At 38.5% G+C, this 25596-nt stretch overlaps 1 protein-coding gene across 2 annotated transcripts in view; it reads left to right on the forward strand.

The window, feature by feature from the left end:
- The window catches only part of unc5da (unc-5 netrin receptor Da), a 202170-nt gene that overhangs the window by 115660 nt on the left and 60914 nt on the right, over positions 1-25596 (forward strand). For both annotated transcript variants that reach the window (XM_079585194.1, XM_079585195.1), the window contains exon 2: positions 17855-18055. In XM_079585194.1, coding sequence (XP_079441320.1) covers positions 17855-18055 — 201 coding nt within the window. The remainder of the gene's footprint in view (positions 1-17854; positions 18056-25596) is intronic.

The following is a 25596-nucleotide window of genomic DNA, read 5'->3' on the forward strand; positions in this document are numbered from 1 at the left end:
TCCTTAAAGGAACCATTCTGTAGGAGACCTAATTGAGTACAAGTGAAAAGAAAAGATGATTTTGTGGATGTTTTCATTGGCTTTCTGCAGTGCGACTCTTAATAAACCTCTGAACGTATATTTATGTTATTTTCAGCCTCGTATTTGATGCGTTCAAAGAGAGACGGCGTTTGCAGAGAGTGATGTATTCAGAGGAGGGTGAACCGTGTTAATGTGCACTTTATTGGACCTGATGCTGAGTGGAACCGAGAGGTGAGACAAGTTATAACCTCTGATTAGTGAGCATTACAGGCTAATGAAGAGAGATGAGGGTTACACCTCTGGGAGAGAGACAGCACATGTGACCGGGGAAACAATGGAGGGATGTTATCAGGGAAGAACAGGCAGCTATGTGCTTTTGTACATATATGTTTTGATCGAGCACAAACACTCCATTTCATGGGTAAAATGGGTGAAACCAAGCCTGAAACACTCCAAACGGCTGTCGTTTCAGAGGAAATCAGGTAGAAATAACAGTCAGAAGACCTTGAAGAGGAGGTCAAAAGGGAGCACTGTGATTGGCTAATGGAGCGTAATTGATCTACAGCGCAGCACAGATGGCACAACAGTTCAAAAAAAAGGGAAAATAGTCAGGATTTCCCAGAAATTTGAATGTGGAAAAAGACCAGCTTAGACAGACAAATGTGCGTGTTCAATCTGGTTTGATGCTGGTCTAGCTGATGGATCAGAATAGCCATGATGTTCACCAGCAAATCTTAGCGCTGAAGGGGTTGACCAAAGAAGTCATGCTAGTTAGTTTTTTTTTTTTTTTTTACGGCATGCTGCTAGAAACCATCTTTCCAAACAACAGTGCCCATCCATTTTTTCTGAAGCCTGGATTATGGAAATATTTTTCCCATAGGGATTTGAATAAAAGTCTTCATTAAGGAGTTATAAAACATCAAACCCACCAGCTACGAGGAGGATAACAACATTACAAACTTTGATTTAAAGCCAAAAAATTATGTAAAGATTGGACCATAAACCGTGTAGGCCTACTTACCGGCTGAACTACAATCCCTTACAGCATAGCAAACATTTAAGTAGTTTGAGAGCGTAGAGAAATCTAAAAACTGAAAAATACTGCCTCCGCAGGCAGGATAGGGAGGGTAACAAGGCCCGTCTGAATCCAATGGTCGTGCCACATCCTGTCTCCTGGGATATCTTCATCTGATAGACTTTTGAAGGCAGCATAGTTGGTTCCTTTTCTGCCTTTGACAATCCTGTGCGTTACATTCCCTGACTGTTGAGCTAAAAAATAAAGATGGCATCTGAAATTTGAAATTGGTGGTCAATTTGTGTGTAAAGTGTACATTTTTACCAGTTTTCCCGCTTTTGATGACATTTATACCGAGAAGTTAGCATTGCAGTAGTTAAATATGCAATTGGTTATCACCAAATCTCTCTTTGTTTTGTTATCGATCATTAATTTGTTACGCTTCCTCAGAAGTCTGTCTGAAATCAGTTTCGGGAGGTATCTTCATGCATAAACGCTGCCTGCTAAGTCATTGCCTGACAGGGCAGCGAGGCAACACGTCAGCTGCCTACGTTTTCAGATGCAGCAATTGACTATCACGTCAATCACAGTGCTTCATGGGAGTGGGTGGATTCTAAAGCCTTGTTTATACTTTCGCCTGGCTCCGCAGCGCGAGCCTCCGCTGACTGTGCGCACACCTCCCCAAATGGCCGATTAATTGTCCCCTACAGTTAAACCATCAGGAATCAGTGGTGAGGAGTAAGGTGCACACGTGACGATGTTCAAAACCACACTACAAAATAAATAAAACCCAGAAAACCTTGAGATTATTACTTGTGACATTAGAACACAATACATGGATATGGGAACATGTATACAACTAAACTAAAGATCCCTTAAATAATTTCTAATTTCACTAAACATTTTCATATAGTTTTTAATGAAAACTTTTATTTTCATTAAAAAGGCTTCTAATGTTTTTACTTCTAATGTAGGCAAAAAAAAATAATTTAAGCAACTAATTTAGAGACATGCAAACTGGGTGCCGGTGAATGTGACTTTTACTTTGGTAACCTGACTGTTGCAATTTTTTTTTTTTTTTTTTTACAGATTACACCTTTTAGGTTTTTAGCACCTTTTGGCGTTCTTTGCTATTTCAGAATGGAAAAAAACTCAGGCTAATGAAAAGAGACACTCAAACACACATATTGGGACCTCAAATGTCTTTTGGTGATTGTGAAGTTATCTTTTTGTGACAATGAGCGATAGTTGCTATCCAGCGCATATTTATTGTGTGTGTGAGCATGTATCCCTCTGCGTTTCAGGGTTCAGGAGTTCAGTGAATATAAATTCTGCTCTGCATACTGCAGGCTATCACTCATTCATGTATTTAATACAGACTGTTTCCTTCCTGAAATTACTTTCAGCGGAAAGGGTTTTCGACTCAGTTGTCATGAGCCGCTCCCTTAGCTTCACTCTGTCCTTCACTGAAGTGCTTTTTATTCATAGATTTGAATGTCTTTGTATCATTAGAATGTCTCTTTCTTGGCTAAAGGCCAATTCATACCGCACAGACAAACAGCAACAAACAATTCAGAAATTTAGAATTGTACGGGATTTAGAATTTGATGAAAAATAACTGTCATGTTCACACTGCCCCGACAGACACTGACAAACACGTATTGAACATGTTCAGTCAGGTGAAAACAAACCCCAACCAACGCCAACAGACGCTGACAGGGGTAACACACTAATCCAACAAAACCCAACAAATGTGTTTGTTGCCGTTTGTCTGTTAATTGGCCTTTTCACATCCGTTTTCTTTGTTAGCATCAGGTTTTGTGAAAAGCCGTAAGCTAAAGTTGCAATGCTAGTGGAAGCCAGGCATGCTAATGGCTATAGCATGCGAGAATACAATATAGATGAAATTCCTTGTGGGAAGGAAAAGCTGAGCTGTAGTAGTTAGCAGGCAACATTTCTACCACATAAACCCTGGTGTCGTTCATATATAGATTTTTATGATGAAAGTTTACAAAAATGTCAAGTGAAAACCTCAAGCCCTCACAGGAAGCCATTAAACTGAGCTATGGCTTTAAACCGCTCTAATCCATGTCTCCGAGTCTGACATTTAAACTTCAGAGCCAGGGCAGCGGTGACCAGAGCCAGCGTTATAGACAGGAAATATCTCTCTGTGTGTAAACACAATTACACGTAATAGTTCAACTGCTGTGACCTTTTAATTCTAACAGACACGATTATTTTTATGGAAACAGGTCATTTTAGATTGTTTCCGAAAAAGACGTTAGGAAATCCTTTTATAGAGGATCACAGAAACGATATGATGCTTATGATATATATCTTTTTTAGAATATTGTATAATATTATATTATCTTGAATCACGGTACATTTACAGATCTATTATTGAATCATTTTAATCAAATTTATTTTAGACAGGAAGGGACGTTGAATATTATAAACCGGTTTGCATATATTAACTCTTGTGCAGAATTACATGTCCAGTCCAGGTGAATTTTACACGACACGATCAAATAAATAGACATTTCAAATGAATTCCTGTCTAAAAAGGCATTTGTGACGGTATTTCCCTGGTTCTAATTATGGCAGGACCGATTGTTTGATTGCTGTTCCTGTATCGCGGGACCCTCATCGCATAAAGTGTGTGTCAGTCTTTTACGTTTTGCCAGTTTGCACATGTCATGTTGTAACTTGCTCAGCTGTACTCAGAAGACACCAAACTTCCATTATAGAGGACAGTGGGGTGTCAGCTAGTGATTTCTCTGTTTGTAAGAGTCGTTAAAAGCTCTGTCTCACCTTGCTGTAATGATTATCTCAGGCTGTGATGGATTCTGAAAAAAAAAAAAAAAAAGGTAAGAGGTGCAAGTTTTATGAGTGACATTTTCCCATATGCCACATATGCGCACTGACAGGAGAATAATGATATTAATAAATTCACCAGAACGATCCGCTTTCGTTCTTTTTGAGGGATATTAACTTTTTTATGGAACTCGGTTCCTCTCTGCTGCCAGATTTTTAATGAAATGACAAAATGACAACATTTAAGGTATATTTTATCTGTTCTGCTCCTAAAGCTGTCTGAGCACTGGAAAGAGAGATTGTAATATATTCCGAGGTTCATTTAATAATGCTATGCAATCGAAAGAGGTGGAGAGGCTCCATGTTGGCTCCGTTTGGTTCAAGCAGGCAAGAAAGAGCGAGTGAACAGAGGGAAGAGAGACAGAACTGATTCCTCCTCACTTAAAGGCTGTAATTACAAGCCTTTCTGCCTGATGGCTGATAAGAGTTTTTGTAATGAATGAATGGAGATATTGAAAGGAGAGAGTGAATGGAATTGGCTTGCATATTTTACTCAAAATAACTGTCATTATAGATCTATTATTGCAACAAAAAAACATACCTGCAGATTTTATATAGAGAATATGCAGTATGTTTTCTTGAGTCACACTTTGATTAACTTAGATTTAAGGGTTTTTAAATGTATCAGCATTCCCTTTCATAGAAATGTTGTTAGTTATTGAAAGGTAATAAAACCAACATCTGAATTACTGTTTCCTAATGGTTGTCATCCTGGCAGAAATTAGTATTTGGGAGACCTGTATGGAATCTTAATGGGTACCATCATGTTGAAACAGTGAATGCTTGTAAAGATGCACGCTTTGAAAGGTTTGTGATATTTGGGTTTATTGTATATTGTATTGTTTTTAATGTAGGTCTTTTGTGTTTAGTATTTGCTTTTGGCAGTTTTCACTTACCGTTTCGACAATTTTAAATTACTTTTTTTTTTTCTCAATTTATTTTTATCTAGTGACTTTTATTTTATTTTACTGCAGGTGAGTAGTAATGGTTTAAAGCTTTATATTATAGCAAAAAATGTTTGGGTCAAAAATAAAAGAATAATAATTTTATTCAGCAAGATTGCTTTAAATTGATTTAAAAAATGTATCACTGTTTCCAACATTAATATTAATATATATATATAAAAAAAAAAATCAAAACAGCATATTACAAAGATTTCTGAAGGATCGTGTGACACTGAAGCCTGGAATAATGTCTGCTGAAAATTAAGCTTTGTCATCACAGGAATAAATTACATTTTAAAATATACATAGATTGAAAACAGTTATTTTAAATTGTAATAATATATAGCAATATTATTGTTTGACTGTATTTTTTTAATCAAATAAATGCAGCTTTGGTGAGCATCAGAAATGCATTTCAAAAACCTTACTGACCCCAAACTTTTGGAAAATAGTGTAACATGTTTCAAAAACTATTAATTTGTGGGAATTTTTAATTCTATGAAAGTCATGAAAATATTTTAGTTTACTCCTTTTTTTCAGTTATTGTTTTTAATTTAATTTAACGAAAATGTCTTCATGTATTTTTTAAGAATGTTACACCAATATTTGAACTAGTTTTTACCACACCAGTATGTTATATATTGGATAACTCTTCCTATAGCTAAATGGAACAATGGACTGTGCATATCAGTCAAATGGCCCTCCTCGTCTACTTGGGTGTTTCTTGACCAACACAACCTTGTGATGTTCTATAGCCAAAGGTATGTCCAATTGAATATACATGAAATGTAAAAATCATATTGTGGTATAGAAATCCCACAATTCATCTTTTCCCTGGTTGCCTTTCTTTTCTGAGAGAGAGCGAGCAAGTGAGAGAGGGAGATAGGGATTTGGCTAAGGATCTAAGACATCCAGTAGACCGAGTGAATGCAGCGTCTTCATGATTCAGACAGATGTTTGCCACAGGATGCATTCAGAGGGACTTCCCTTGAGAGCGAGAGAGAGAGAATCTGAAACCCGACCTTCATTTAGCAGCCTTTCAGTCCCCGGTTATCCAGCTACCTGAGGAGATTCCTCTGCAATAGCATTTCGGTCCCGATTTCCCCCCGTGATTCGTTGATATCGTATCGCATATTTGAACAGATGGTGAACCGAAATCATCCGTATATCTGTATGAGCTCCGTACATTCGCACTCTTCTGTCGAGCCATAATGCCCCCTGCTGCGGCTCACGGTAGGGCTTCAGATCAATCTCTCTCTCTTTACTCTCTTTCTTCTTTTCTCACCCTCTTTTACTTCCTTCTCATCGTCGTCCTCCTCTCCTGCTGAGTTTCTTTCACCTGTCTCCATGTTCGGCTCTGATCAGCGCCTGAATGAGAGAGCTATTTACACTGACTGACAGAATGAGACTCCTGCCAAACTCGATAGAACTAGCGTGTCAGGGTGAGTTTTGTGTAAAGAAAATGAACGGAGGGAGGGCCGATCGTTTTTAGTTAGACGGTGACCAGGCGGAGGACATCCTGAAACGGTTCAGGTTATCACGGGACTCGTGCGGTTCGGATTCTCGTTGTAGATTCTTGCCTCTTGATGCCTGGGAATGAGGCGTTCATGAAGCGTTTTCGAAACGAGGAATCTGCCATCTATTTATAACTTATGAAGCTCATGAATTTTTACTGATGCTGCGGAGACGTAAGATGTTATTTCGGGAGGATTATGGTAAAGGTGCTTTCTTGAACTCTCTTTCCCTGCACTTGATATCATCTGAACACTCACCCTGATGTTGTCTGAACTCTCTACACCCCTTAAAAGCAGTTCTGCGAGGAAACGCTTCTGGAGCTGTAGGTTTGGAGACTGCGTGTGGGAAGCAGTCGTGTTTCTCTCTCTCTCTCTTCTCCTTCTCCACCCTCCATTTCTTCGGCGTCTCACGGCTCAGTGTGATTCATGATTAATGTGCCTGTCATGCTCATCAAGAGCTCAGAAAAGCCTTTTGGTTGTTCATAGTCCCTCTGTTTCTTTAAGCTCTTCTATTCCTTTAAGCTTGTTTCTTTAAGCTTTTCTCTGCTCTTCTCTTCTCTTCTCTTTTTTTTCTTCATGTTTTGGCACATCTTTACTTCTCATTTCTGTTAACCTCTGATTTCTTCTGGCCTCTTCTCTCATCTTCTCTCGTTTCTTCTTTTCTTTTCTTTCCTCGACTCTTCTCTTCTCGTCTCATTTTGTCACATCTTGTCTCTTTTCTTGACTCGTTTCTTAGTTTTGCTTAATTTTTCTTTCCTGAGCTTCTCCAATCTCCTCCACTTCTCTCAGTCTTGTCTTTTCTCTCATCTTTTCTCCTTTCATCTCCATCCACATTTCTTTTCAGTTTCACTTCATTTATGCTTTACTTGCGCTTTGTTGGTCCATAGAGAGGGATGGACAGAATACAGTATGTGTGTACCTGTATGTAAGCACATGTGTATGTTCACAGCATATACTGTGTAGTAGAACATCAATATTTGAACAAAAAGAACAGAAGAGCTGTCAACCATGGCGCCGTGGGGTTTAAGAGTCAGGAGGTCACACTGTACCCAACTCACCATTGAAAGTAGGCTGGATCCAGGAGTCTTTTGATGAAATCACAGGATATGGGAGAAGATGTAGTGTTCTGCAGGGTGTTCACATCATGTAACCGTCTGAGGCCTAATGCTGTAATGCCGGGTTAGACTATACAAAATATGTTTGTCTGTTACGATCAGATTATGAGATTTTGATTCCTAAATTCTACCCTAAGTCAAACGGATCATGCCAAAATCGGACCGATATCGTAAATGAACCCGGCTTAAGACACTGTAAACTACAGCTGTGTAAAAGCAACCCAGTTAAAGAATCCGGTTCTTATTATCAGTGTTGAAAACAGTTGTGCTGCTTAGTTTATATCATTGTTTGAATGAATGTTGCAGGATTATATATGCTGGGGTGTCACCCATGTCACGGATTGTCCCAGGGAACGTACACACATACTGAACAAATGTATACCTTGAATGCGCACTGTAAGTATCCTGGTCCTACCAGACTCTCGTACATTTCATTTGTACAGAGAGTCTGGCCTCTCTCCATTGACAAGCGTTAACTTCTTTGAAGGCGGGTCCTGTGTTGAAGGTTAAAACTATTGGATCTGCCCAGAGCCACGCTGGATCTGCCATAACCAATCGCTAACCTTTGGCCGTGAGTCTCGTGGCGTATGTCAACTAGCGCACGACCTCAACGTCATCGTTCTCAACCACTCCCTCTGTTCGCTGATTGGACCGGTAAAAAATTGATCGGAGAAAGCCCAAAAATATACCGCAAGACCAGACGTAGTACTGAAGGAAAATGAAAATTGAGCGGAAGTATGTTGGAGGGCAGAGCCAGGCTACTTTGTAAGTTGCTTTGGATAAAATTGTCTGCCAAATTCATTGATGTAATGTAGTTCAGTAGAGAAAGTATTTTAACAAAAAGTATACATAAGTGAGTGTCTCCAGAAACTTTCCATATTGCTCTGGGTTTGGCTGGTGATTAATAGCTTGGTTTTAGATTTTGGATGGTGGTTTACATGATAATATTTGGTCGCATTTTTAGATTAGGGTACGATTCTCACTATTAACTAACAATTAACTATGACTTTTGCCTCAATAAACTCCTAATTACTGCTTATTAATAGTTAGGGAGGTAGTTGTTACGTTTAGGTATGGGTAGGAATTGTGTATAGGAATGTAGACTAAGTTCATGCAGATTAAGGCATTAATATGTGCTTTATAAGTACTAATAAACAGCCAATATACTAGTAATATGCATGCTAATAAGCATTTTAACAGTGATAATTGGTCCCTAAACTGTGTTACCGAATCTTTTTATGAACGGTTTACACATAAACATCAGCCAGCAAAAGTCAGATGTCTTTCCACACTTTTCCGGTGATCAAAAGTCAGTCATCAAGGTGCACAACAGTTTGACATATTGAACAGATTGTACTTAAATTTCCATTTTTGTTTTGCATTAACATCAAATATAGCATCTAGTGTAACTAAAGTAATCCCTAATGTGAGTACTTGCCTACATCACTGCTTTATATACTTGTTTTACATACTTCATGGTGATGGCTGCTGATCTTTTCTAATACTTTGTGCGTGCCTGAAACAAGTATTACAACTAATGCAATGATTCGCTCTCTTTTTCAAAGGAAAAGGAGATATGTGAACAGAGCTCTGGGGCTTCCTGGGAACTTTGATCCCGTGGGACTGCGATTAGAAAAAGAAGCGACTCTCAGTAATATCACTTAGTGTAAAGCTCTTTGGAGACGGATGGAAAAAAATAAAGAGAGAAAGTCTTCGATCTAGAGCACTCCGGAAGGACCCTTGCTGTCTGTTCGCTAAATCTCTTCCACACATCCAAGAATCCTTTCAAAGGAATTTCATACCATCTGAAGTGCTCTGAAAATGATAGGAGGCATCTTCTGTGTGCTTCTTGAGTTCCTTGAACCATCATGCCAGCAAACTTTTATGCGCCCGTCCGTCCAGAAGTTTTCATGGTTTCGTTTCAGCATTTGATGTAACCGTCAAACACGTTGCATCAAATTGCAGCACATTAATAATGACTCTTTCTTGACTGACCGTTAAGAGTCTGGGAGAGCATTACACTGCATCACAGGGGACGAGATCAGAAGCAAACGAAATTCGACAAAACTTAATTCTACCATCTGAGACGGCCTAATTATATTCAGTCCAACGCAAGTACATGCACAAAAGCGACACTTCCTAACCTTTTCTGAAATGTCACTGTTACTTAAGGATGTTTTGTTTGTACTAATTAGCTAACGACTGTGGCCCTGCATTTGAATTTTGAGTAGTGCTGTAATTACACTTGCGCTTTGTAAATTTATGTAGTAGCATCTGTTTTATTCTAAGTAATGATATTTAGGATCAGCTTTAGAGACTGCAGTATCTCTCTCTCTCTCTCTCTCTCTCTCTCTCTCTCTCTCTCTCTCTATATATATATATATATATATATATATATATATATATATATATATATATATATATATATATATATATATATATATATATATATATATATATATATATATATATATAACTAACTGTTTTCTGTTCCAAACCTGGTGAAGTCTATGGCAGCATGTAAACTGCATTAAATTGCTAAAGTCACAGTAAGGCATTTGCCGTGTTACAAAAGATTTCCATTTTAAATAATTGCTAAACTTTCTATTCATCAAATAATCCTGTAAAAAGTAACACGGCTTCCGCAAACATATGTGACCCTGGACCAAACCAGTCACATGGATACATTTTATGAAATTGAGATTTATACATTATTTTAACGCTGAATAAATAAGCTTTCCATTGATGTATGGTTTGTTAGGATAGGACAATATTTGGCTGAGATACAACTAGAAAATTTACAAAATATCTTCATGGAACATATTTAATTATCCTAATGATTTTTGGCATAAAAGAAAAATCTATAATTTTTACCCATGCAATGTAATGTTGGCTATTGCCACATATATACCGGTGAGACTTATGACTGGTTTTGTGATCCAGGGTCACATATTAAGAAGCACAACTTTTTCAACAATGGCAATAAGAAATGTTTCTTGAGCAGCAAATCAACATATTAGAATGATTTCTGAAGCATCATGTGCCACTGAAGACTGGAGTAATGATGCTGAAAATTCAGCATGGGACTAAATTACATTTTAAAATATATTAATATAGAAAAGAGTTATTTAAAATTGTGATAAAAACAAATGCAACCTTGGTGAGCAGCATAAGAGACTTCTTTTTAAAAACATACAATCAAATGACCCCAAAATTTTGAATAGTAGTAGACAAAACAAGAATCATAATTCAGTGTCCTACTTAAATAGCATTCGTGTTATTTAAAATGCTCATTGGTCACCGTGATTTTTCCATGTTAGACGTGTTCCTGAGTCAACAAATTTTGTTCATCCTAGAACAATATTCCTGTCCAAAAATGTAGTCTTAACCCTTCCCCTACCTCTAAATCTAACCCTACCCATAAAACCAGAGAGAAATGATAGATGAATAACACTGATGTTGAAGCACCTAACCCTGATTGTAAGCCTAAACTTGATTAACTCTAAACTTGCCTCTTAAATCTGATTGGTTGATTGTAATGTTGTTCAAGGATCAACAAAGATGTTGGTGTGCTTGGTGAAATCACTTTTACCACAGCTCATTGGGTAATGGAACAGTCTCTATTTTATGTCTCTTATGTGTTTGCTGCTTTGAGTATCAGTAAACATTTGATTACTAGGCTTTTGACGGGCTGCTTTTGTAACGAAGCATTATGGGACATCTTTATTTTCCCATCAGCAGTAATCCGGAGCCCAATCACATTAGCTCTTTTGTTTTTTATTCTGTAATTTTACATCAATCTATTGTTGTGTTTCCACGCTCTATTTCCTAAACTTCCATCTCCCCCTTCCTTCACCCCCCCCCCCCCCCCCCCTCTCTCTCTCTGTTTCTCTCTCTCTGTGTTATCCAATCACACGCTAGATTCTTTAATCTGGTAATAAACACTGTGGAGTAATTACAGAAATCCCAGAATGCTACAGTGCAGAGCTGAAGCATTTAAAGGGAGGGTTCAGCCTGTGTGTGTGTGTGTGTGTGTGTGTGTGTGTGTGTGTGTGTGTGTGTGTGTGTGTGTGTGTGTGTGTGTGTGTGTGTGTGTGTGTGTGTGTGTGTGTGTGTGTGTGTGTGTGTGTGTGTGTGTGTGTGTGTGTGTGTGTGTGTGTGTGTGTGTGTGTGTGTGTGTGTGCGGGAGGCTGATCTACATGTGTTATTGTTCAGGCCGTGGGTGAGCTGTATGTTACGCGGGTTCATCACCCTGCTGAGAACTGCCATTATCGTGATCTCGCTACCAGCAGTCTGTCAAAACTCCCCAAGGTGCACTTCTCTCTCTTTCTGTCTGAAATGCACGCTTTGCACCATTTTCCACAGGATTTGCAGAACAGAGGAAAATACAGCTTACTTTTGTGCAGAAGCTCATATTTTCACTGTATCTGCAGTGAGTTCCAGAAGTGTGAGACCACTAGTGAAAAAGGTTTTCTTTTGGAAAGTTTTCTCAATTGCATGCCAATTTATGTTGTCACAAAATGTATTCAGCACCACAATTAGGGCGGAAAAATCACATGCATTTTAGGATTTCTCTTAGTATCTGATTTGTTTCTGCTTTAATGGCAGCAGTCGGATGCATGAACTCAAATTGTGTTACACAAATTTGTGTAAAACCTGATGATCATGTTCTCCAGCATACAGTGTATGCCGTCGGTGTATGAATGAGTGTATGAATGGGTGAATGTGAGGCAATATGTAAAGCGCTTTGGTGGCCATGGGTCTGTTAAAGCGCTATATAAATGCAGTCCATTTACCATTTCCATTTACAGTATGATTCAAAGAGCATCTTGTGTTTCAATGGAAGTAAGAACATCTGACCTTAAACAGTTCTTCTTTAACATTTCTTATTTATTTTGCACCATAACTTTTCTGTTTAAAAAAAAAATCTAAATAATCTTATTTCTGGATTTGGACTCCATTATATCTAAACGAAAACTTAGCCAATGGAAATTGGAGCCATTCATGCATTCGAGTCTAAATAGAAAGCATGTAGCCTGGTCTGGTTCTTTTTGTGTACATTTAAGTATGATTCTCTTACTTTAGAATCCTATGTGCTTATCTGATTAATACAGTTATAATGTGCTAAAAAAAATAACAATAATAAACTAGAATATAATTTTAAAGAAACTGCCTTATTCAATAGTTTCAATGTGGTTATCTATCTACCTTATTTTGACAGTAACTTGGCTCACTACAACTTGAAAACTGCTTCCCTAACAACGTACTAGTCACTTCTAGCACACAAAATATGTTGACATATATACAATCTAACCACCATTCCTTTACCACTTCTAGGTCAGAATAGTTAGCTTGTTTGTATTTCGTGTGTGTGCGACGTATACCTCTCAGCATGACAGACAGGTGTGTGTGTGATAAACTTATTGCTCGGAGCTGATGGCAATGACATCTTGTTTTGCTCCCGTAGCGTGAGATGTATCTAGCGTCCGCGGTTATTGCCGGGGTGGCCCGCCACTCGTATATCATTGCTGTGGAAACCTGCTCGGCCCTGACAGCGGAGGGGGGATTGAGAGGATGCGGTCGGCCATTTTGGTGTTTCTGCCGTGTCACGCTGTGGATTTAGAGAACAGATTGGTGCTTTATCAACTAATGCAAATGGGAAACATTAAATAGCTGTCAGAAGACTTGATACAGGGAGGTTTGGAAAACACGCAAACGCTCAATCACTGAAATCATCCTCTCGTTCGCTCTCTCACTCACTCTCTCTCTCTCCTCACGCACATACACACCGCTCAAAAGCCCCTCAGAGAGGCAGTCAGGATTGTGTTATTGTGTCTGAGTCGTGATTGCATTAGGATGTCATGGTCACTTTCGTTCTATCAAGAACTAACACTACATAACAAAAGCACCACCACAGAGAGAAACAAACACAGGAAAAGCCCAGGTCTCCTTGGATTGCACGCCTGCAGTCTCTTAAAAATAAAAGCTTCAAACCAAAACAGTTTTCACTCTGATGCCACAAGAGAGCCATTTTGACTTGCATCATATTTGTTTAAAGAACTTAGTCAAACTTTTTTTCAATCTCGAGGGAAGCATAGTCAGAGCCAAACATGAACATTCTACAGGTACCAAATGTGATTTAATAATTGATTCGATGCTACATAAATGTAGTCCGCCAGTTGGCCAGCAATTGTATTATGCACAACATTATTACTTTGTATAGATCAAATTTTAGGAATGATAGTCTGACTCATGATTTAAGCTATTTTAGCGATTCAAATCAAACTGTCTACTAAAGAAAACAGTTGAGCAAACTCATTAATAAAAAAATTTGTATTATTAATGGTAAAAAAGATTTTGGGTTTATTATTATTTGTGGTGAAAATTCATTTGTTACATTTTTGTATAATAATATTAATTAGTCCATGTCTTAAACAACTTGTATCGCTCCTAAAACTTGACAAAACAATCATCTTTTTAGCATAAATATTTAAAATGTAGATGTCTTTTCATTCCTGGATAAATGGACCAAAACAAAGTCTTTAACAAATCTTTATTTTCATTCCAGGGTAAGATTGATTGTTTTGCTCGGTTGTTCTGGAGTGTGTTTCTATGTGTGTTAACACTCTCTCAGATATAGTTTATTTTCCGTCAGTAACAAACATATGGTCCTCCCCTCAATAACAGTTATCGTTCTCTATAAATCAGTCTGCATAGAGATGTGACAACGTCCACGAGTCTCTTTCCACCCGTTCTCATTTGCACTTTCCCTCTCTTTCTCACTCTTTTTCCCTCCCCCCCACTCTTTCTCGCTATCCTTTCATCTGTGGCTCAGTCGGATGACTATTTTTCCCTTTCATCAGACTGCCATCATGTCAAGCACTCCTGAACATCTGTGATGGTGGCTGGATAAAAGCGTGTGGTGTGCGAGTCCAAATGTGTGCTCTCGTGTTTGAGCGCGTCGCGATTGTGTATTTGCTTGTAAATGTGAATACATTTGTTTGTGGGCGTGCAAAATTAGCATTAGCACACATTACAGTATGGAACTTCACGGTCCAATATGTTTGTCCATGTTTTTGAATATGAATGTGTTCACACTCCTACCTGGTGCTCTCTGTGTGGGAGTATTCATTCTAAAAAGAAGCATGAGCACAAAGCATTGGGATGATACAAACAAGACACTACCATTAATTCTCTTATAGAAAATAATGTGCGTTTTGTTTACATGTCTGGAACGAAGAGGAATGGGGGTGGAAGATGGAGAGAGAGCCATTGGAATCCTTTTAATGTCTCAATTGTTTCTCCTAGACAGCACTGAAATGAAATTAAGGACAAATGGAGACTTTTCTCCTACTTACATATATTTTTATATTATCTTACCAATTACTTCAGTTTCAATAGAGATCTCAGTACCGTAATATCTCAAATTTTGCTAGCTTAACCAAGATACCAAATAGATTCTAAAAATTTGTGTCAGATTTTTCTGACACAAACTATGTGTTCTACACATCATTTGGTCTTGATGAATCAGACTGAAAATACACTACTTTTCAAAAGGTGCTTTTTATTTATTATTTGCGTTAGATTTGTGTTTTCAAAAGTATCTTATGCTCACAGAGGATGCATTTATTTGATCAAAATTACAGAAAAATATTTTATTACATTTATTACAAATAACAGTATATAACAGTAAATGTACTTTTCAGCATCGTTACTCCTGTCTTCAGTGTCACATGATCCTCCAGAAATCATTATAATATGTGCTGATTTGGTGCTCAAGTAACACTTCTAATTATTAATGTTAAAAACAGTGTTGCTGCTGGGATATTTTAATATGTTTGTGTGAATTGTGATAAAAATGTAAAAGCAACATAATTTTTTTTAAAAACAGCATTTATTTGAAACAGAAGTATTTTGTAACAATGTAGACTTATTCATTTCTGTCAAAATAAGAAAGAAAAAAAATCTTACTGAGCCCAAAATCGTAGATCTATATTATGACATTATTTTAGAAAGGGTTAAATAGTTATTTGTCTTTTGGTTAACATTATTTTCCCCATCCTTGAGTCCTAGGTGATGTCAGCCTAAAAGGAATGTTATGGTAGTGAAAGTTCATGTTGCTGAAAGATCACAATGGGACAATTTTTTAAGGAAATAACATGTGTTGATAAAAAATGTTCACAGGAATGTATATTAGAAAAGTACATGTTGACTTTAAGTCTACTGAGCTATGAAAGAAACACTTGAGTGATAAAATTGTCCTCTGGTGTGAGGGAGACCGTAAGAGAAGGAGGGGCAGGTGCGAGGGCTGTGATTTTCTCAGTGTGAGCAGCACACGCAGGCATCTCTCTATTCATTCTAATCAGGATGAATCAGGTATGTTTGCCAGAGGATTACGCACCTGTGCACGCACACACACACACACACACACACACACACACAGTTTTCCAGGGAAGGATTACTATTCAACAGAAATCTCTATTATGCTTATTTCAGTCAGGGGGAATCGTTTCCAAAATATCCCATCCAATTACGTCTGTGACAGTTTTATTAGTGAGGGAGAGTCGTGTGTGTGTGTGTGTGTGTATACACACATGCAGTGACAGAAAGAGAAATGGAGAGTGAGCATGAGAGAAAGGTGAAGAGCGAGGGAGAGGAGTGCTTTAAATCACTGTGTGCTTTGAATCACTGTGGATATTTCAGCTCCTGTCACTCTTGTGTGGCTCTTTTATCCACGAGACACTTTTAGATCCTAAATCTTTCTCCAAATATCCCTGTGTGAAATGGAATTTCACACCCGTACATGGTCGATTTCATGGGGCATGTCAGAACAGGTTTCCAGTTTTTAATAGCCATTTTATTATAGATTTACAGTGCTTTTATGAGATTTTTTGGCTTTTGACCCTTTATTTGACAGATACAGTGTAGGGTTACAAGACATTTTAGGGGAGAGAGAGTAGAGAAAGATAAGGAAAGCACAGCACAGTATGTGTCTGCTTGTCTCCAGCCAAAAAAATGTTTTATTGTTTTTTCTCATCATATTTATTAATTTTTTCTCTAGATTTCTTTTCATTCTTTAATGTCATGAATGTTATATTTCTTTGTCAGGTTGCTTTGCACTATTTTCATTTTTCCCTGTTTCGGTTGTATGCTGCAATGTACAATTTGTTTTTATTGCTTTTATTGCTGAAATAATACTTTCTTTTCCTGCATTTTGCTGTGAAAGGACCTTTACATTAGCCAAAAATATAACTTTTTTAGTTATGAAGCATGCTCACCCCAGGTCTGAAAAAGTAACACAAAAGTGATGTAATGCAATTGGTGACTTTTTAAGGGAGTAACACAATATTGTAATGCATTACTTTAAAAAGCACAACACTTCAGACACAAATTTAGTTTTTGTTTTGTCTGTGTTTATTGCAGAATTTGATGGTTTTCTTGTATAGAATGGAACAATTTTGGTTTTGAGCACAATCATAGTATAAAGGTTTAATGAAGTGAGAGCTTTACCCAGAATTTCACAAGATCAGCCAAGTCCAGTTCTCGCTGTGACCTCAAATGCTCACAGAAGCCGACTCAACTGTCACATTGACTGTGATATAGCACATATATTCGCCTACAATTATCGTCCTAGAATTTGCTAAAAGCATGAATAATGTTTATGAATCTGTCTAGCTTATGTTCACATAGAATAAAGAATGTAAAAGTATCGCAGTGAAGTGCAATATTCTCTTAATATTGAAATATGACTTTATTTATAATCAACATTTTTATCATGATCATTACAGTGAATGTGGGATTCCTGGAAACGTGGTGCTGCCTTAGGACAGTCACAAATTAGGTATTTTAGGAGGCAGCGTAATTAAGTTACCCACCTTTTGGAGAAGCATTTGCGTTGGCAAGCGTGTACATGGTGCCTGAAAATGTTGCCTCCATTAGCAGCTCGCTAGGTTTTGGAACAGAGCAAATATCTGCATATAATGTGAAACTAGGGAGCCAAGCTGAGCTGTCCGTGGTCCTGAAAATGCTTATGCTATTGAGTATCTGCTGGCTGTTGTCCATGGTGCTGAAATTCACCTTCAGCTGCTTTAGGGCAGTTTTCACTTTATCTCTCGTTGTCACCGGCTCATGTGGCGCTCGTTTGAAAACGTCATCCAACCTGAGAGCGCTTTTCAAAGTGATTGACAGGCCAGTTAAGGAGTGAGTAAGCTTGCTTTCAGGGAGCCCTGGCTGATGTGTCTGATTATAGGAACTCGCAGATAGGTAGCTGTCATCCGAGTGGATTTGCTCGGTTAGACGTTTTTACTTCATGTTGAATGAAACTGACTTTCCTCCTAAAGCTGACTCCTAATTCCTGAATGTTTGTTGCAGGGTCACGTGATGGTCTCTCAGCGATGTCTGGAACGCTGCCTCACTTCCTGCAGGAGCCCGATGATGCGTACATCGTCAAGAGCAACCCCATCAAACTACGTTGCCGTGCACGGCCCGCCCTCCAGATCTTCTTTAAATGCAATGGGGAGTGGGTCCATCAGAACCAGCACACTTCCTTGGAGCACATCGAACTAGGAACCGGTAAATGCACACACTCTGTCCTTCTCTTTAGTGCAAATTCTATCTGTTTCTGTCTTTCAAATACAAACATCCAGCAGTGCCTGATGGGAGAGTGGTGTCTAGAATTTCAAATCCTACAGCAGCAGACATTCGGCTCAACTTCTCCCGCCATTTCATCTTTCAGTTCACTGCCCATCAAACATAGTGTGCTATCTGTAAGAGCTTGAAAGAGACTGATTGTTGCATTTAGTGTTTGCTGGTGCAGATTTTGACAGCTGAAAGGACTGATCCAGTGATGCAACACAGTGAAATATTACTTTCATCCCCCCTGTCAGATCAGTACTTGACCCAGCTGTGAATTGCTGCTTTATATTCAAAAACGTTTGAAAAGCAGCCTGGCTCATTTCAGGCATGTTTTTACCTTTTGTACTTATTTCTCTCATCTTTATCTGTTATTGATAAAAGAGATCAACAAGAGAACTGTTAGCGGCTGAAAAGATTTACAGATTTTGAATGCTACCTGTATTGAAAGCTTTAAAATAGACTGCTTGTGAGGACAAAAGCTGACTTTTTGCTGCTTATGTTAGACAATAGACCGGAAGCCATTCACTTCCGATGGAGGGTTCAGAGTATCAATGTGAATATTTTACATAGTATGCAATTCATCATACATCATATCAATCAATGTGCAAACAGTGAAAGTTGTCAGTACATTTCAATTTACATTTAATCATTTAGCAGATGCTTTTATCCAAAGCGACTTACAAATGAGGATATATATATATACATATATTAATTATAGAATAATGTGTGTTAATATTAACGGGTCACGTGTTGACGGAAAAGTTTGCAAGCTTCTGGAGGGCACATAAGTCTGAAGTAGTGAGTTTAGGTATGGGGGAGCAGAGCCAATGGTTGTTCTGTAGGCACTAGGCAAACATTAGTGCCTTGAATTTGATGCGAGTGGCTATTGGCAACCAGTGCAAATTGATGGAGAGGTGTGACATGCTCTCTTTTCGGCTCGTTAAAGACCACTCTTGCTGCAGCATTATTTATCCATTGCAGAGGTTTGACAGTACAAGCTGGAAGGCCTGCAAAGAGAGCATTACAGTAGTCTAGTCTGGATAGTTCAAGAGCTTGAACAAGGTTCAAGTTGCATGCTCCAATAGGAAGGGGCTGATCTTCCTAATGTTGTACAAGGCAAATCTGCAGGATGTCTGTGAAGTTTAACTGTTCATCAATCACATCTCAGAGGTTCCTGGCTGTCTTGGAAATAATTATGGATGACAAACCTAGCTGAATGGAGAAGTTGTTCTGCTTCAAAGAAAGAAGCAGTTCTTTCTTTGCAAGGTCGAGTTGAAGGTGGTGGTCCTTCATCCAGTCCGAAATGTCTGTCAGGCAGCCAGAAATGAGAGCAGCTTCTGTCAGATCATCTGGCTGAAATGAGAGGTACTTGTGTGTCATCAGTATAGCAGTGATAGGAAAAGTCATGTTTCTGAATAACAGATCCTAGTAATGTCATTACGGAGAATAGAAGTGGTCCAGGCACTGAGCCTTGAGGCACCCCAGTAGGTAGATGTTGCGACTCAGACACCTTACCTGTCCAAGACACCCTGAAGAACCCAGGTAAGACTTGACTGTCAATCACTGGAGTGCGATTCCTGAGATGCCCATTGTCGTGAGGGTTGAGAGGAGGCTCTGGTGGTTAACCGTGTCAAAATCAGCAGACAGATCCAGCAAGATAAGTAGTGATGATTTGGAATCTGCTCTTGCCAATCTCAGAGCTTCAATTACCGAGAGCAAGGCAGTCTTGGTTGAGTGGCTAATTTTGAAACCAGATGGGTTGTTGTCCAACCAGTAGAGACTTGGTTGAACACGACGCACTCAAGTGTTTTAGCAAATGGAAGAATGGATACTGGCCTTTTTCTAAGTGCTGGGTATAATGGTTTACAATAATGGTTTACAAAATAATATATAATGGATGGTTATGACTGAGGTCAGAATTATGCTACTGTTGAGAAGTTTGGGGTAAGTTAGATTAATTTTTTTTTTATATAGTTTTGTTCATTAAATGTGTGCACTGAATCGATCAATAGAGACCCTAAATGCATGTAAGTAGTAAGTAGATGGTTGCTCTCACTTTTTGCTCCATAAGAAGATAAAAATAATACCTATTGTTTTCCCGAGTGAGAGTGTGTTTGCAAACAAATTGAAGTTACTGCACATTGTCATATTTGTCATATTTATTGCTCCACTTAGCGGTTATCCATATTTACGTTATTTGATTTAATTTAAAAGAAAATACTATGTGGTAACCCAGAAATCACTTTATTTCCTTTATGATCCTACTGTTGTAATTGTTTATGTATTTATTTGTTCACATACTGCAGTGTGAAACAGGTCTTATGGTGCACTTATAACAAGGACAATCCCCTGGAGTCACATGGGGTTAAGTGCCTTGCCACAGGCACAATAGTGCTTGGATTAGCCCTTGTGGGGTTCAAACCTACAGCCTTTTCGCTATTATTCCACATCTTTAACCACTAGGCCAGACCACCCCATTGTAAAGTAAGAGGAACCTACTGCTTATAAATATAACATCAGCTCACATGCTGAAACCCCCCAGGCTGATCTCGGATCATCTGCTAAAATAAACATCCACCTCAAATGTGATGTTGCATGTGCCCAGCTTGCTATCTCAGCTTCCTCTTAGCACACTTACAGAGATCTTCTATCCGTGCCCGGCATTGACTATTGAGTCTCAGCAGGTTGTTGGACTGTCTAATCATCTCTGTACATCTGTGAGGCTCCGTTGATTAAGACCAGGCTCCCTCGGTCCAGCACAGATACGCTCCGATCGCATCTCTCCGGCGGCAAAGCCGATAAATCAAACTCGGAGAGCAGGAGCAGCGGTGTCCTTGGACTGCCTGCGTGCCTGCCTGGATTATTTGTCCTGCTAGGCTGAATGGAATCGCTCACGGATGGATGGTTGGTAAATCTGTCAGTACTTTTGAAGTGATGCACTTTTGTGAAGACTGTTAAAGACTGTAAAACCACAGTGCGGGACAGGACGAGGTTGATGCGGTCAATGTGTCTTGGAGACGTCCATATGGACATAAATAAACCCATTTTACCTGCCTAATGTTAATAAAAAGGGTTTATGTGAATCAGTTGCACAAGTGCTGGACCATAAAACAGTGTCGTTCACGTTATAGTAAATATCACCCAGGGTTTGTTTGTTTGTGTAATTTTGAGCATTTGTGTTTGGCTCTGATTCCAGAACAAAGAATTACAGGCATTAATAGAGATGTAAAAGGAAAGCTCCGGCTTTACCGCCTCATGTTCAATGAACGCCATCAGGAAGAGCGGCCAGCTTGCAGGTCTGTTTCAGAATCAGCCAGCTCTATTTCCTTCCTGTGGCCAAACACACAAACACAGCAGAGCTGGCTAACAGGACTGGACACCACTGAGATTCTCTGGCATGCTAACAGAATCACGCAGAAGCAGGACAGTGCGATCACCTCCCAAGTTCCAACATCATTCACAGCTCTGTTTGATACTAATGCAACTCTGTTTGATCATAAACACAAGCTTTAAAACCTGTTACTACAATTGTAATTTAATGTAGAATTGTTAAAGAAATAGTTCCCCCAGAAATGAAAATTGTCATCATTTACTCACCCTCATGTCGTTACAAACCTTTATGACTCTATATCTTCTGTGGAACACAAAAGAAGGACGTTTGGGATGGAATGAGGGTGAGTAAAAAATGACAGAATTTTTTTTTTTGGGTGAACTACTTCTTTCAAATCGGCATGATTGCAGCGATAGACTTTTTTGTTCCCTATTGTGAGTGACGTACCTGTATATCCGAGTAAAATGGTTTCTCGAATAAGAAAAAAATTGCCAGTGAACATAAAAGAGAAGAGATGTTGTTGCAAGTTAATTTTAATAAAGATTACTAGGGCAAGTGAATTAAAAAAGACGTGCACAGATAAATCATTTATAATAAATACTGCAATATTTGATTTTTTATTATTATTATTATTATTTTTTAAATTGTCCATTTTTAATCCATGGTGACTTAATTTGATTTAATCCATCTGCACATCTTAAAAAATATAATAGGTGGAAAGCCCCAATATATATATATATATATATATATATATATATATATATATATATATATATATATATATATATATATATATATATATATATATTGGAATTAGAATTGTTAGCATTGTGCCTGAGCTAAGAGAATGACGATGAGTGTTTTTTTTTAGGGTGACGACTGATGATCGCCAGGTGTGTGACCTTGCAGACACACCTCAGGTGTTGGCGGTTCACTATGCGGTCAATGATTCATAATTCAGTCATGATGTGTTAGCCTAACTGAGAGTGTGCATCGTGCACCTGTGCCTGATAAAATGTGCTGGTTTCTTTAATAATTATGAGGACTGTGGTGGCTTTTATGCTGGAGCTTCATGAAAATGTATTTGATAGTGCTCTGTGAGCTGCTAAGCCCGTGAGGTTTCAGTTGCTCGTGTTGCCTGGGGCGATAATCCTCTTGGCTGCAAATGACTGTAATGTTAAAGGTATTGTTCTGCCATTATTTACTTGGCTGCTGTATTACTGGTCTTTTGAAGTTATTTGATAGATTAGTTTGAGTAACAGACAGAAATTACATCTTTATTCCCTGACATCATCAGTTGATGGCACAAGAACAGTTACCAGTGATTTGAAAATGAGAAGCGAATCAATGAACACGTTAATTTGGTTCACAATTCACTGTTCATGTATCAGACTGATTCAGTTGATTTGCGTACTTACTAATTCATTATTTACAGCAGTTCTTGAGTTGAAATTATTTCCCACACAAATTGCTATTATCTGCTGTACGAGTGAGTGCTAGATCAATGAATGAACCATTCTTTTGAGTCAGTTCTTTTTAACGAACCAGTTGATTTTGTTCACAAATCAGACTGAACTTTTTTTAATTATTGATTCTCAAATTAGACTAATTCATTCTGCAATTGGAAGTTATATTGTTCAGCTTATTGATTCATTGATCCAGTTACAGCCAGTTCTTAAATTCAATGATTATTTACAACACAACTTTTCTCCTGTAAGTGAGTGAGCTTAAGAGCTGATTCAATGAATGAATCATTCTTCTGAGTGGGTTCGATTCAATAAGTCAGTTGACTTAGTTCACAAATCAGACTGAACAACTTGTTAATGAATCAGACTAATCAATTCTCAAATTGGGCTAATTCATTCTAGAATTGGAAGTTGGATTATTCAGCTTACTGATTCATTGATCCTGTTACAGAGGTTCTTGAGTTTAATCTGATTATCACCAAACTGCTGAGAGTTGAACTTAAGAACTGAATCTTTTCTTTTTTAAGTCTGTTCTTTTAATGAACCAGTTTGATCCTTTTCACAAATCAGACAGAATGAATCAATTTTCTGGGTGAACCGTTCCTTTAATAAAGCCCGGAGCTGAAATCATGTGTATAGATATTCAAAAAAAACTGAATGAAATATTTTCTTTTGGCCACCACAGGAAGTGCCTCCCCGGCCAACACTCAACCTGTTGTCATGGTGATGGAAATGGGCTGAAAGAGAGCAGGAGGGCAGGACAGAGCAGAACAACAGTCAACCAGAGTAGCATAACCCCACTGCTCACTGATCAATACAGATCACACGGCTAAAGCTTCTGATCCTACTACCACTGAGAGAGAAAGATAGACAGACTGAGAGGAAAAAAGAAAAGAGAGAGGAGAGATTTATTAGGAGCGCGATAACGATACAGATCTGCCAAAGGAGAGATTTAAGGAGTGGAACGAAGCGATGGGTGGAGAAAGATGGAGGGTGAGGGAGAAATGAAGGGGAAAAGGGTGACATTACTGAGATTTAAGGGGAAGGGGATGAGAGGATGCAAGAAGTGGATGAAAAGACTAGGAGGAAGAGTTAAAGGGGTAGTTCACCCAAAAATGAGACTTCATTTACTCATCCTCATGTTGCTTCCGATCCCGTATCACTTTTTTTCTTCAGTGGACCACAAAAAAAGAAGAAATTCTGAAGAATGTTCACAAAGCATATTGTGAGTAAGGTCTTGTCAAGGTCATAAAAAGTATGCGAACGCACCATAAAACAGTCCATACAACCTGTGCACTATAAAGACAATTTTTTTTTGCCTTTTCAGAACTTGAAAGTATCAAAAAGATCAGTGTAAGCTTGGGATGTCATGGTGAGGAAATTTAAACACCGGTGTTGTGCCGAATAATGTGACCCACAGAGTTATGTGACCCTATAGGCGCTGTATTGATCTGATCCCAATCCTAACCCTACTGTCCTTACATTATGTGTACAGTCACATCATTCGGTGGATCACAGAATTCGGTATAATGCAGGTAAATAAACTTACCAGTATTATACGATAACACCAGGGTGGGGGGTTGTATATAATTTGAGGGTATCAGGGAGCCACTATTAACATGTGGGTATTGAAATAGCTTTCGAATTCAGGCTTGCACGAACTCTGTGTATAGGAAGCGGCGGTACTGACCGCACATTATACAAGATAAGATATTTGTCAATGATGCTCAGGATCTGTTGCGCACCAAATACCCCCTTAGTCTTGTCAGTCATCTCCTCACGCTCATCTCATAAGTGAAATCGAACTTTCTGTAGCAACTCTGTAAACAGTCTAAGAAATATCTGCTTTTGTGTTCCACTTAAAAAAAAAGAAAGTCAAACAGGTTTGGATCGCCATCTGGGTGAGTAAATGATGACAAAAATTTTCATTTTGTGGTTGAACTGTTTCTTTAAAAGGTCACTGTATGGTGAACATCCAGTGGGCTGATGGGTAAACAGGAGATAGATTAGAGTAGACACTTGGAAGGCAACTACAGAGGGAGGGAGAGAAGGGCACAGCAAGAGATGGAGGGTGAGATGGTCCTCACCTGCTGTTCGGCGACTGCAAGAGGGATTGACGTCCAGCATTCTGCATTAAGATCACAGCTAGCCCACTGCGCCATATCATCTACCGCCAACAGAGAAAGACAGACACAAGACCAGATGCATTGAGATCAGAGAAGGACAAAGACGATGAATAAAAAGAGAAGAGAGGGAGTTCGAAAGAGATGGAGGAGAGGAAAATGAAAAAATGCATACCCTTACGAATCCTCAGGGCTGAATGCGCTATACACTGTAAAATCCGATTAGTTCCGCTTACTCAAAAAAAGCATGCAAACCGATTGCACTTAAAAAACTAAGTACAGTGGAATCGGTATTGCGTGTTGTATTAACAAATCCTTGTTTAGTATGGTAAACTTACTCTTGAGTTTAAGTTACTAAAATAAATATGTGCGATGTACTCCTGACTTAGTATAGTCTACTCAGAATTACTATTTCAAACAACTAAGTAATGCCATGTGAACTTTACTTAAAGCGATTCTGATTTACTTGTTAAAACCATGCAAACCGAAGTAACTGTTACTTCTGTAAATTAAGTACTTCAAACATTAATTTTACAGTAATCAATTGACATTGTTATT

The sequence above is a fragment of the Phoxinus phoxinus genome (genome assembly GCF_949152265.1).
Source record: "Phoxinus phoxinus genome assembly, chromosome: 17".
Lineage (NCBI taxonomy): Eukaryota > Metazoa > Chordata > Actinopteri > Cypriniformes > Leuciscidae > Phoxinus > Phoxinus phoxinus.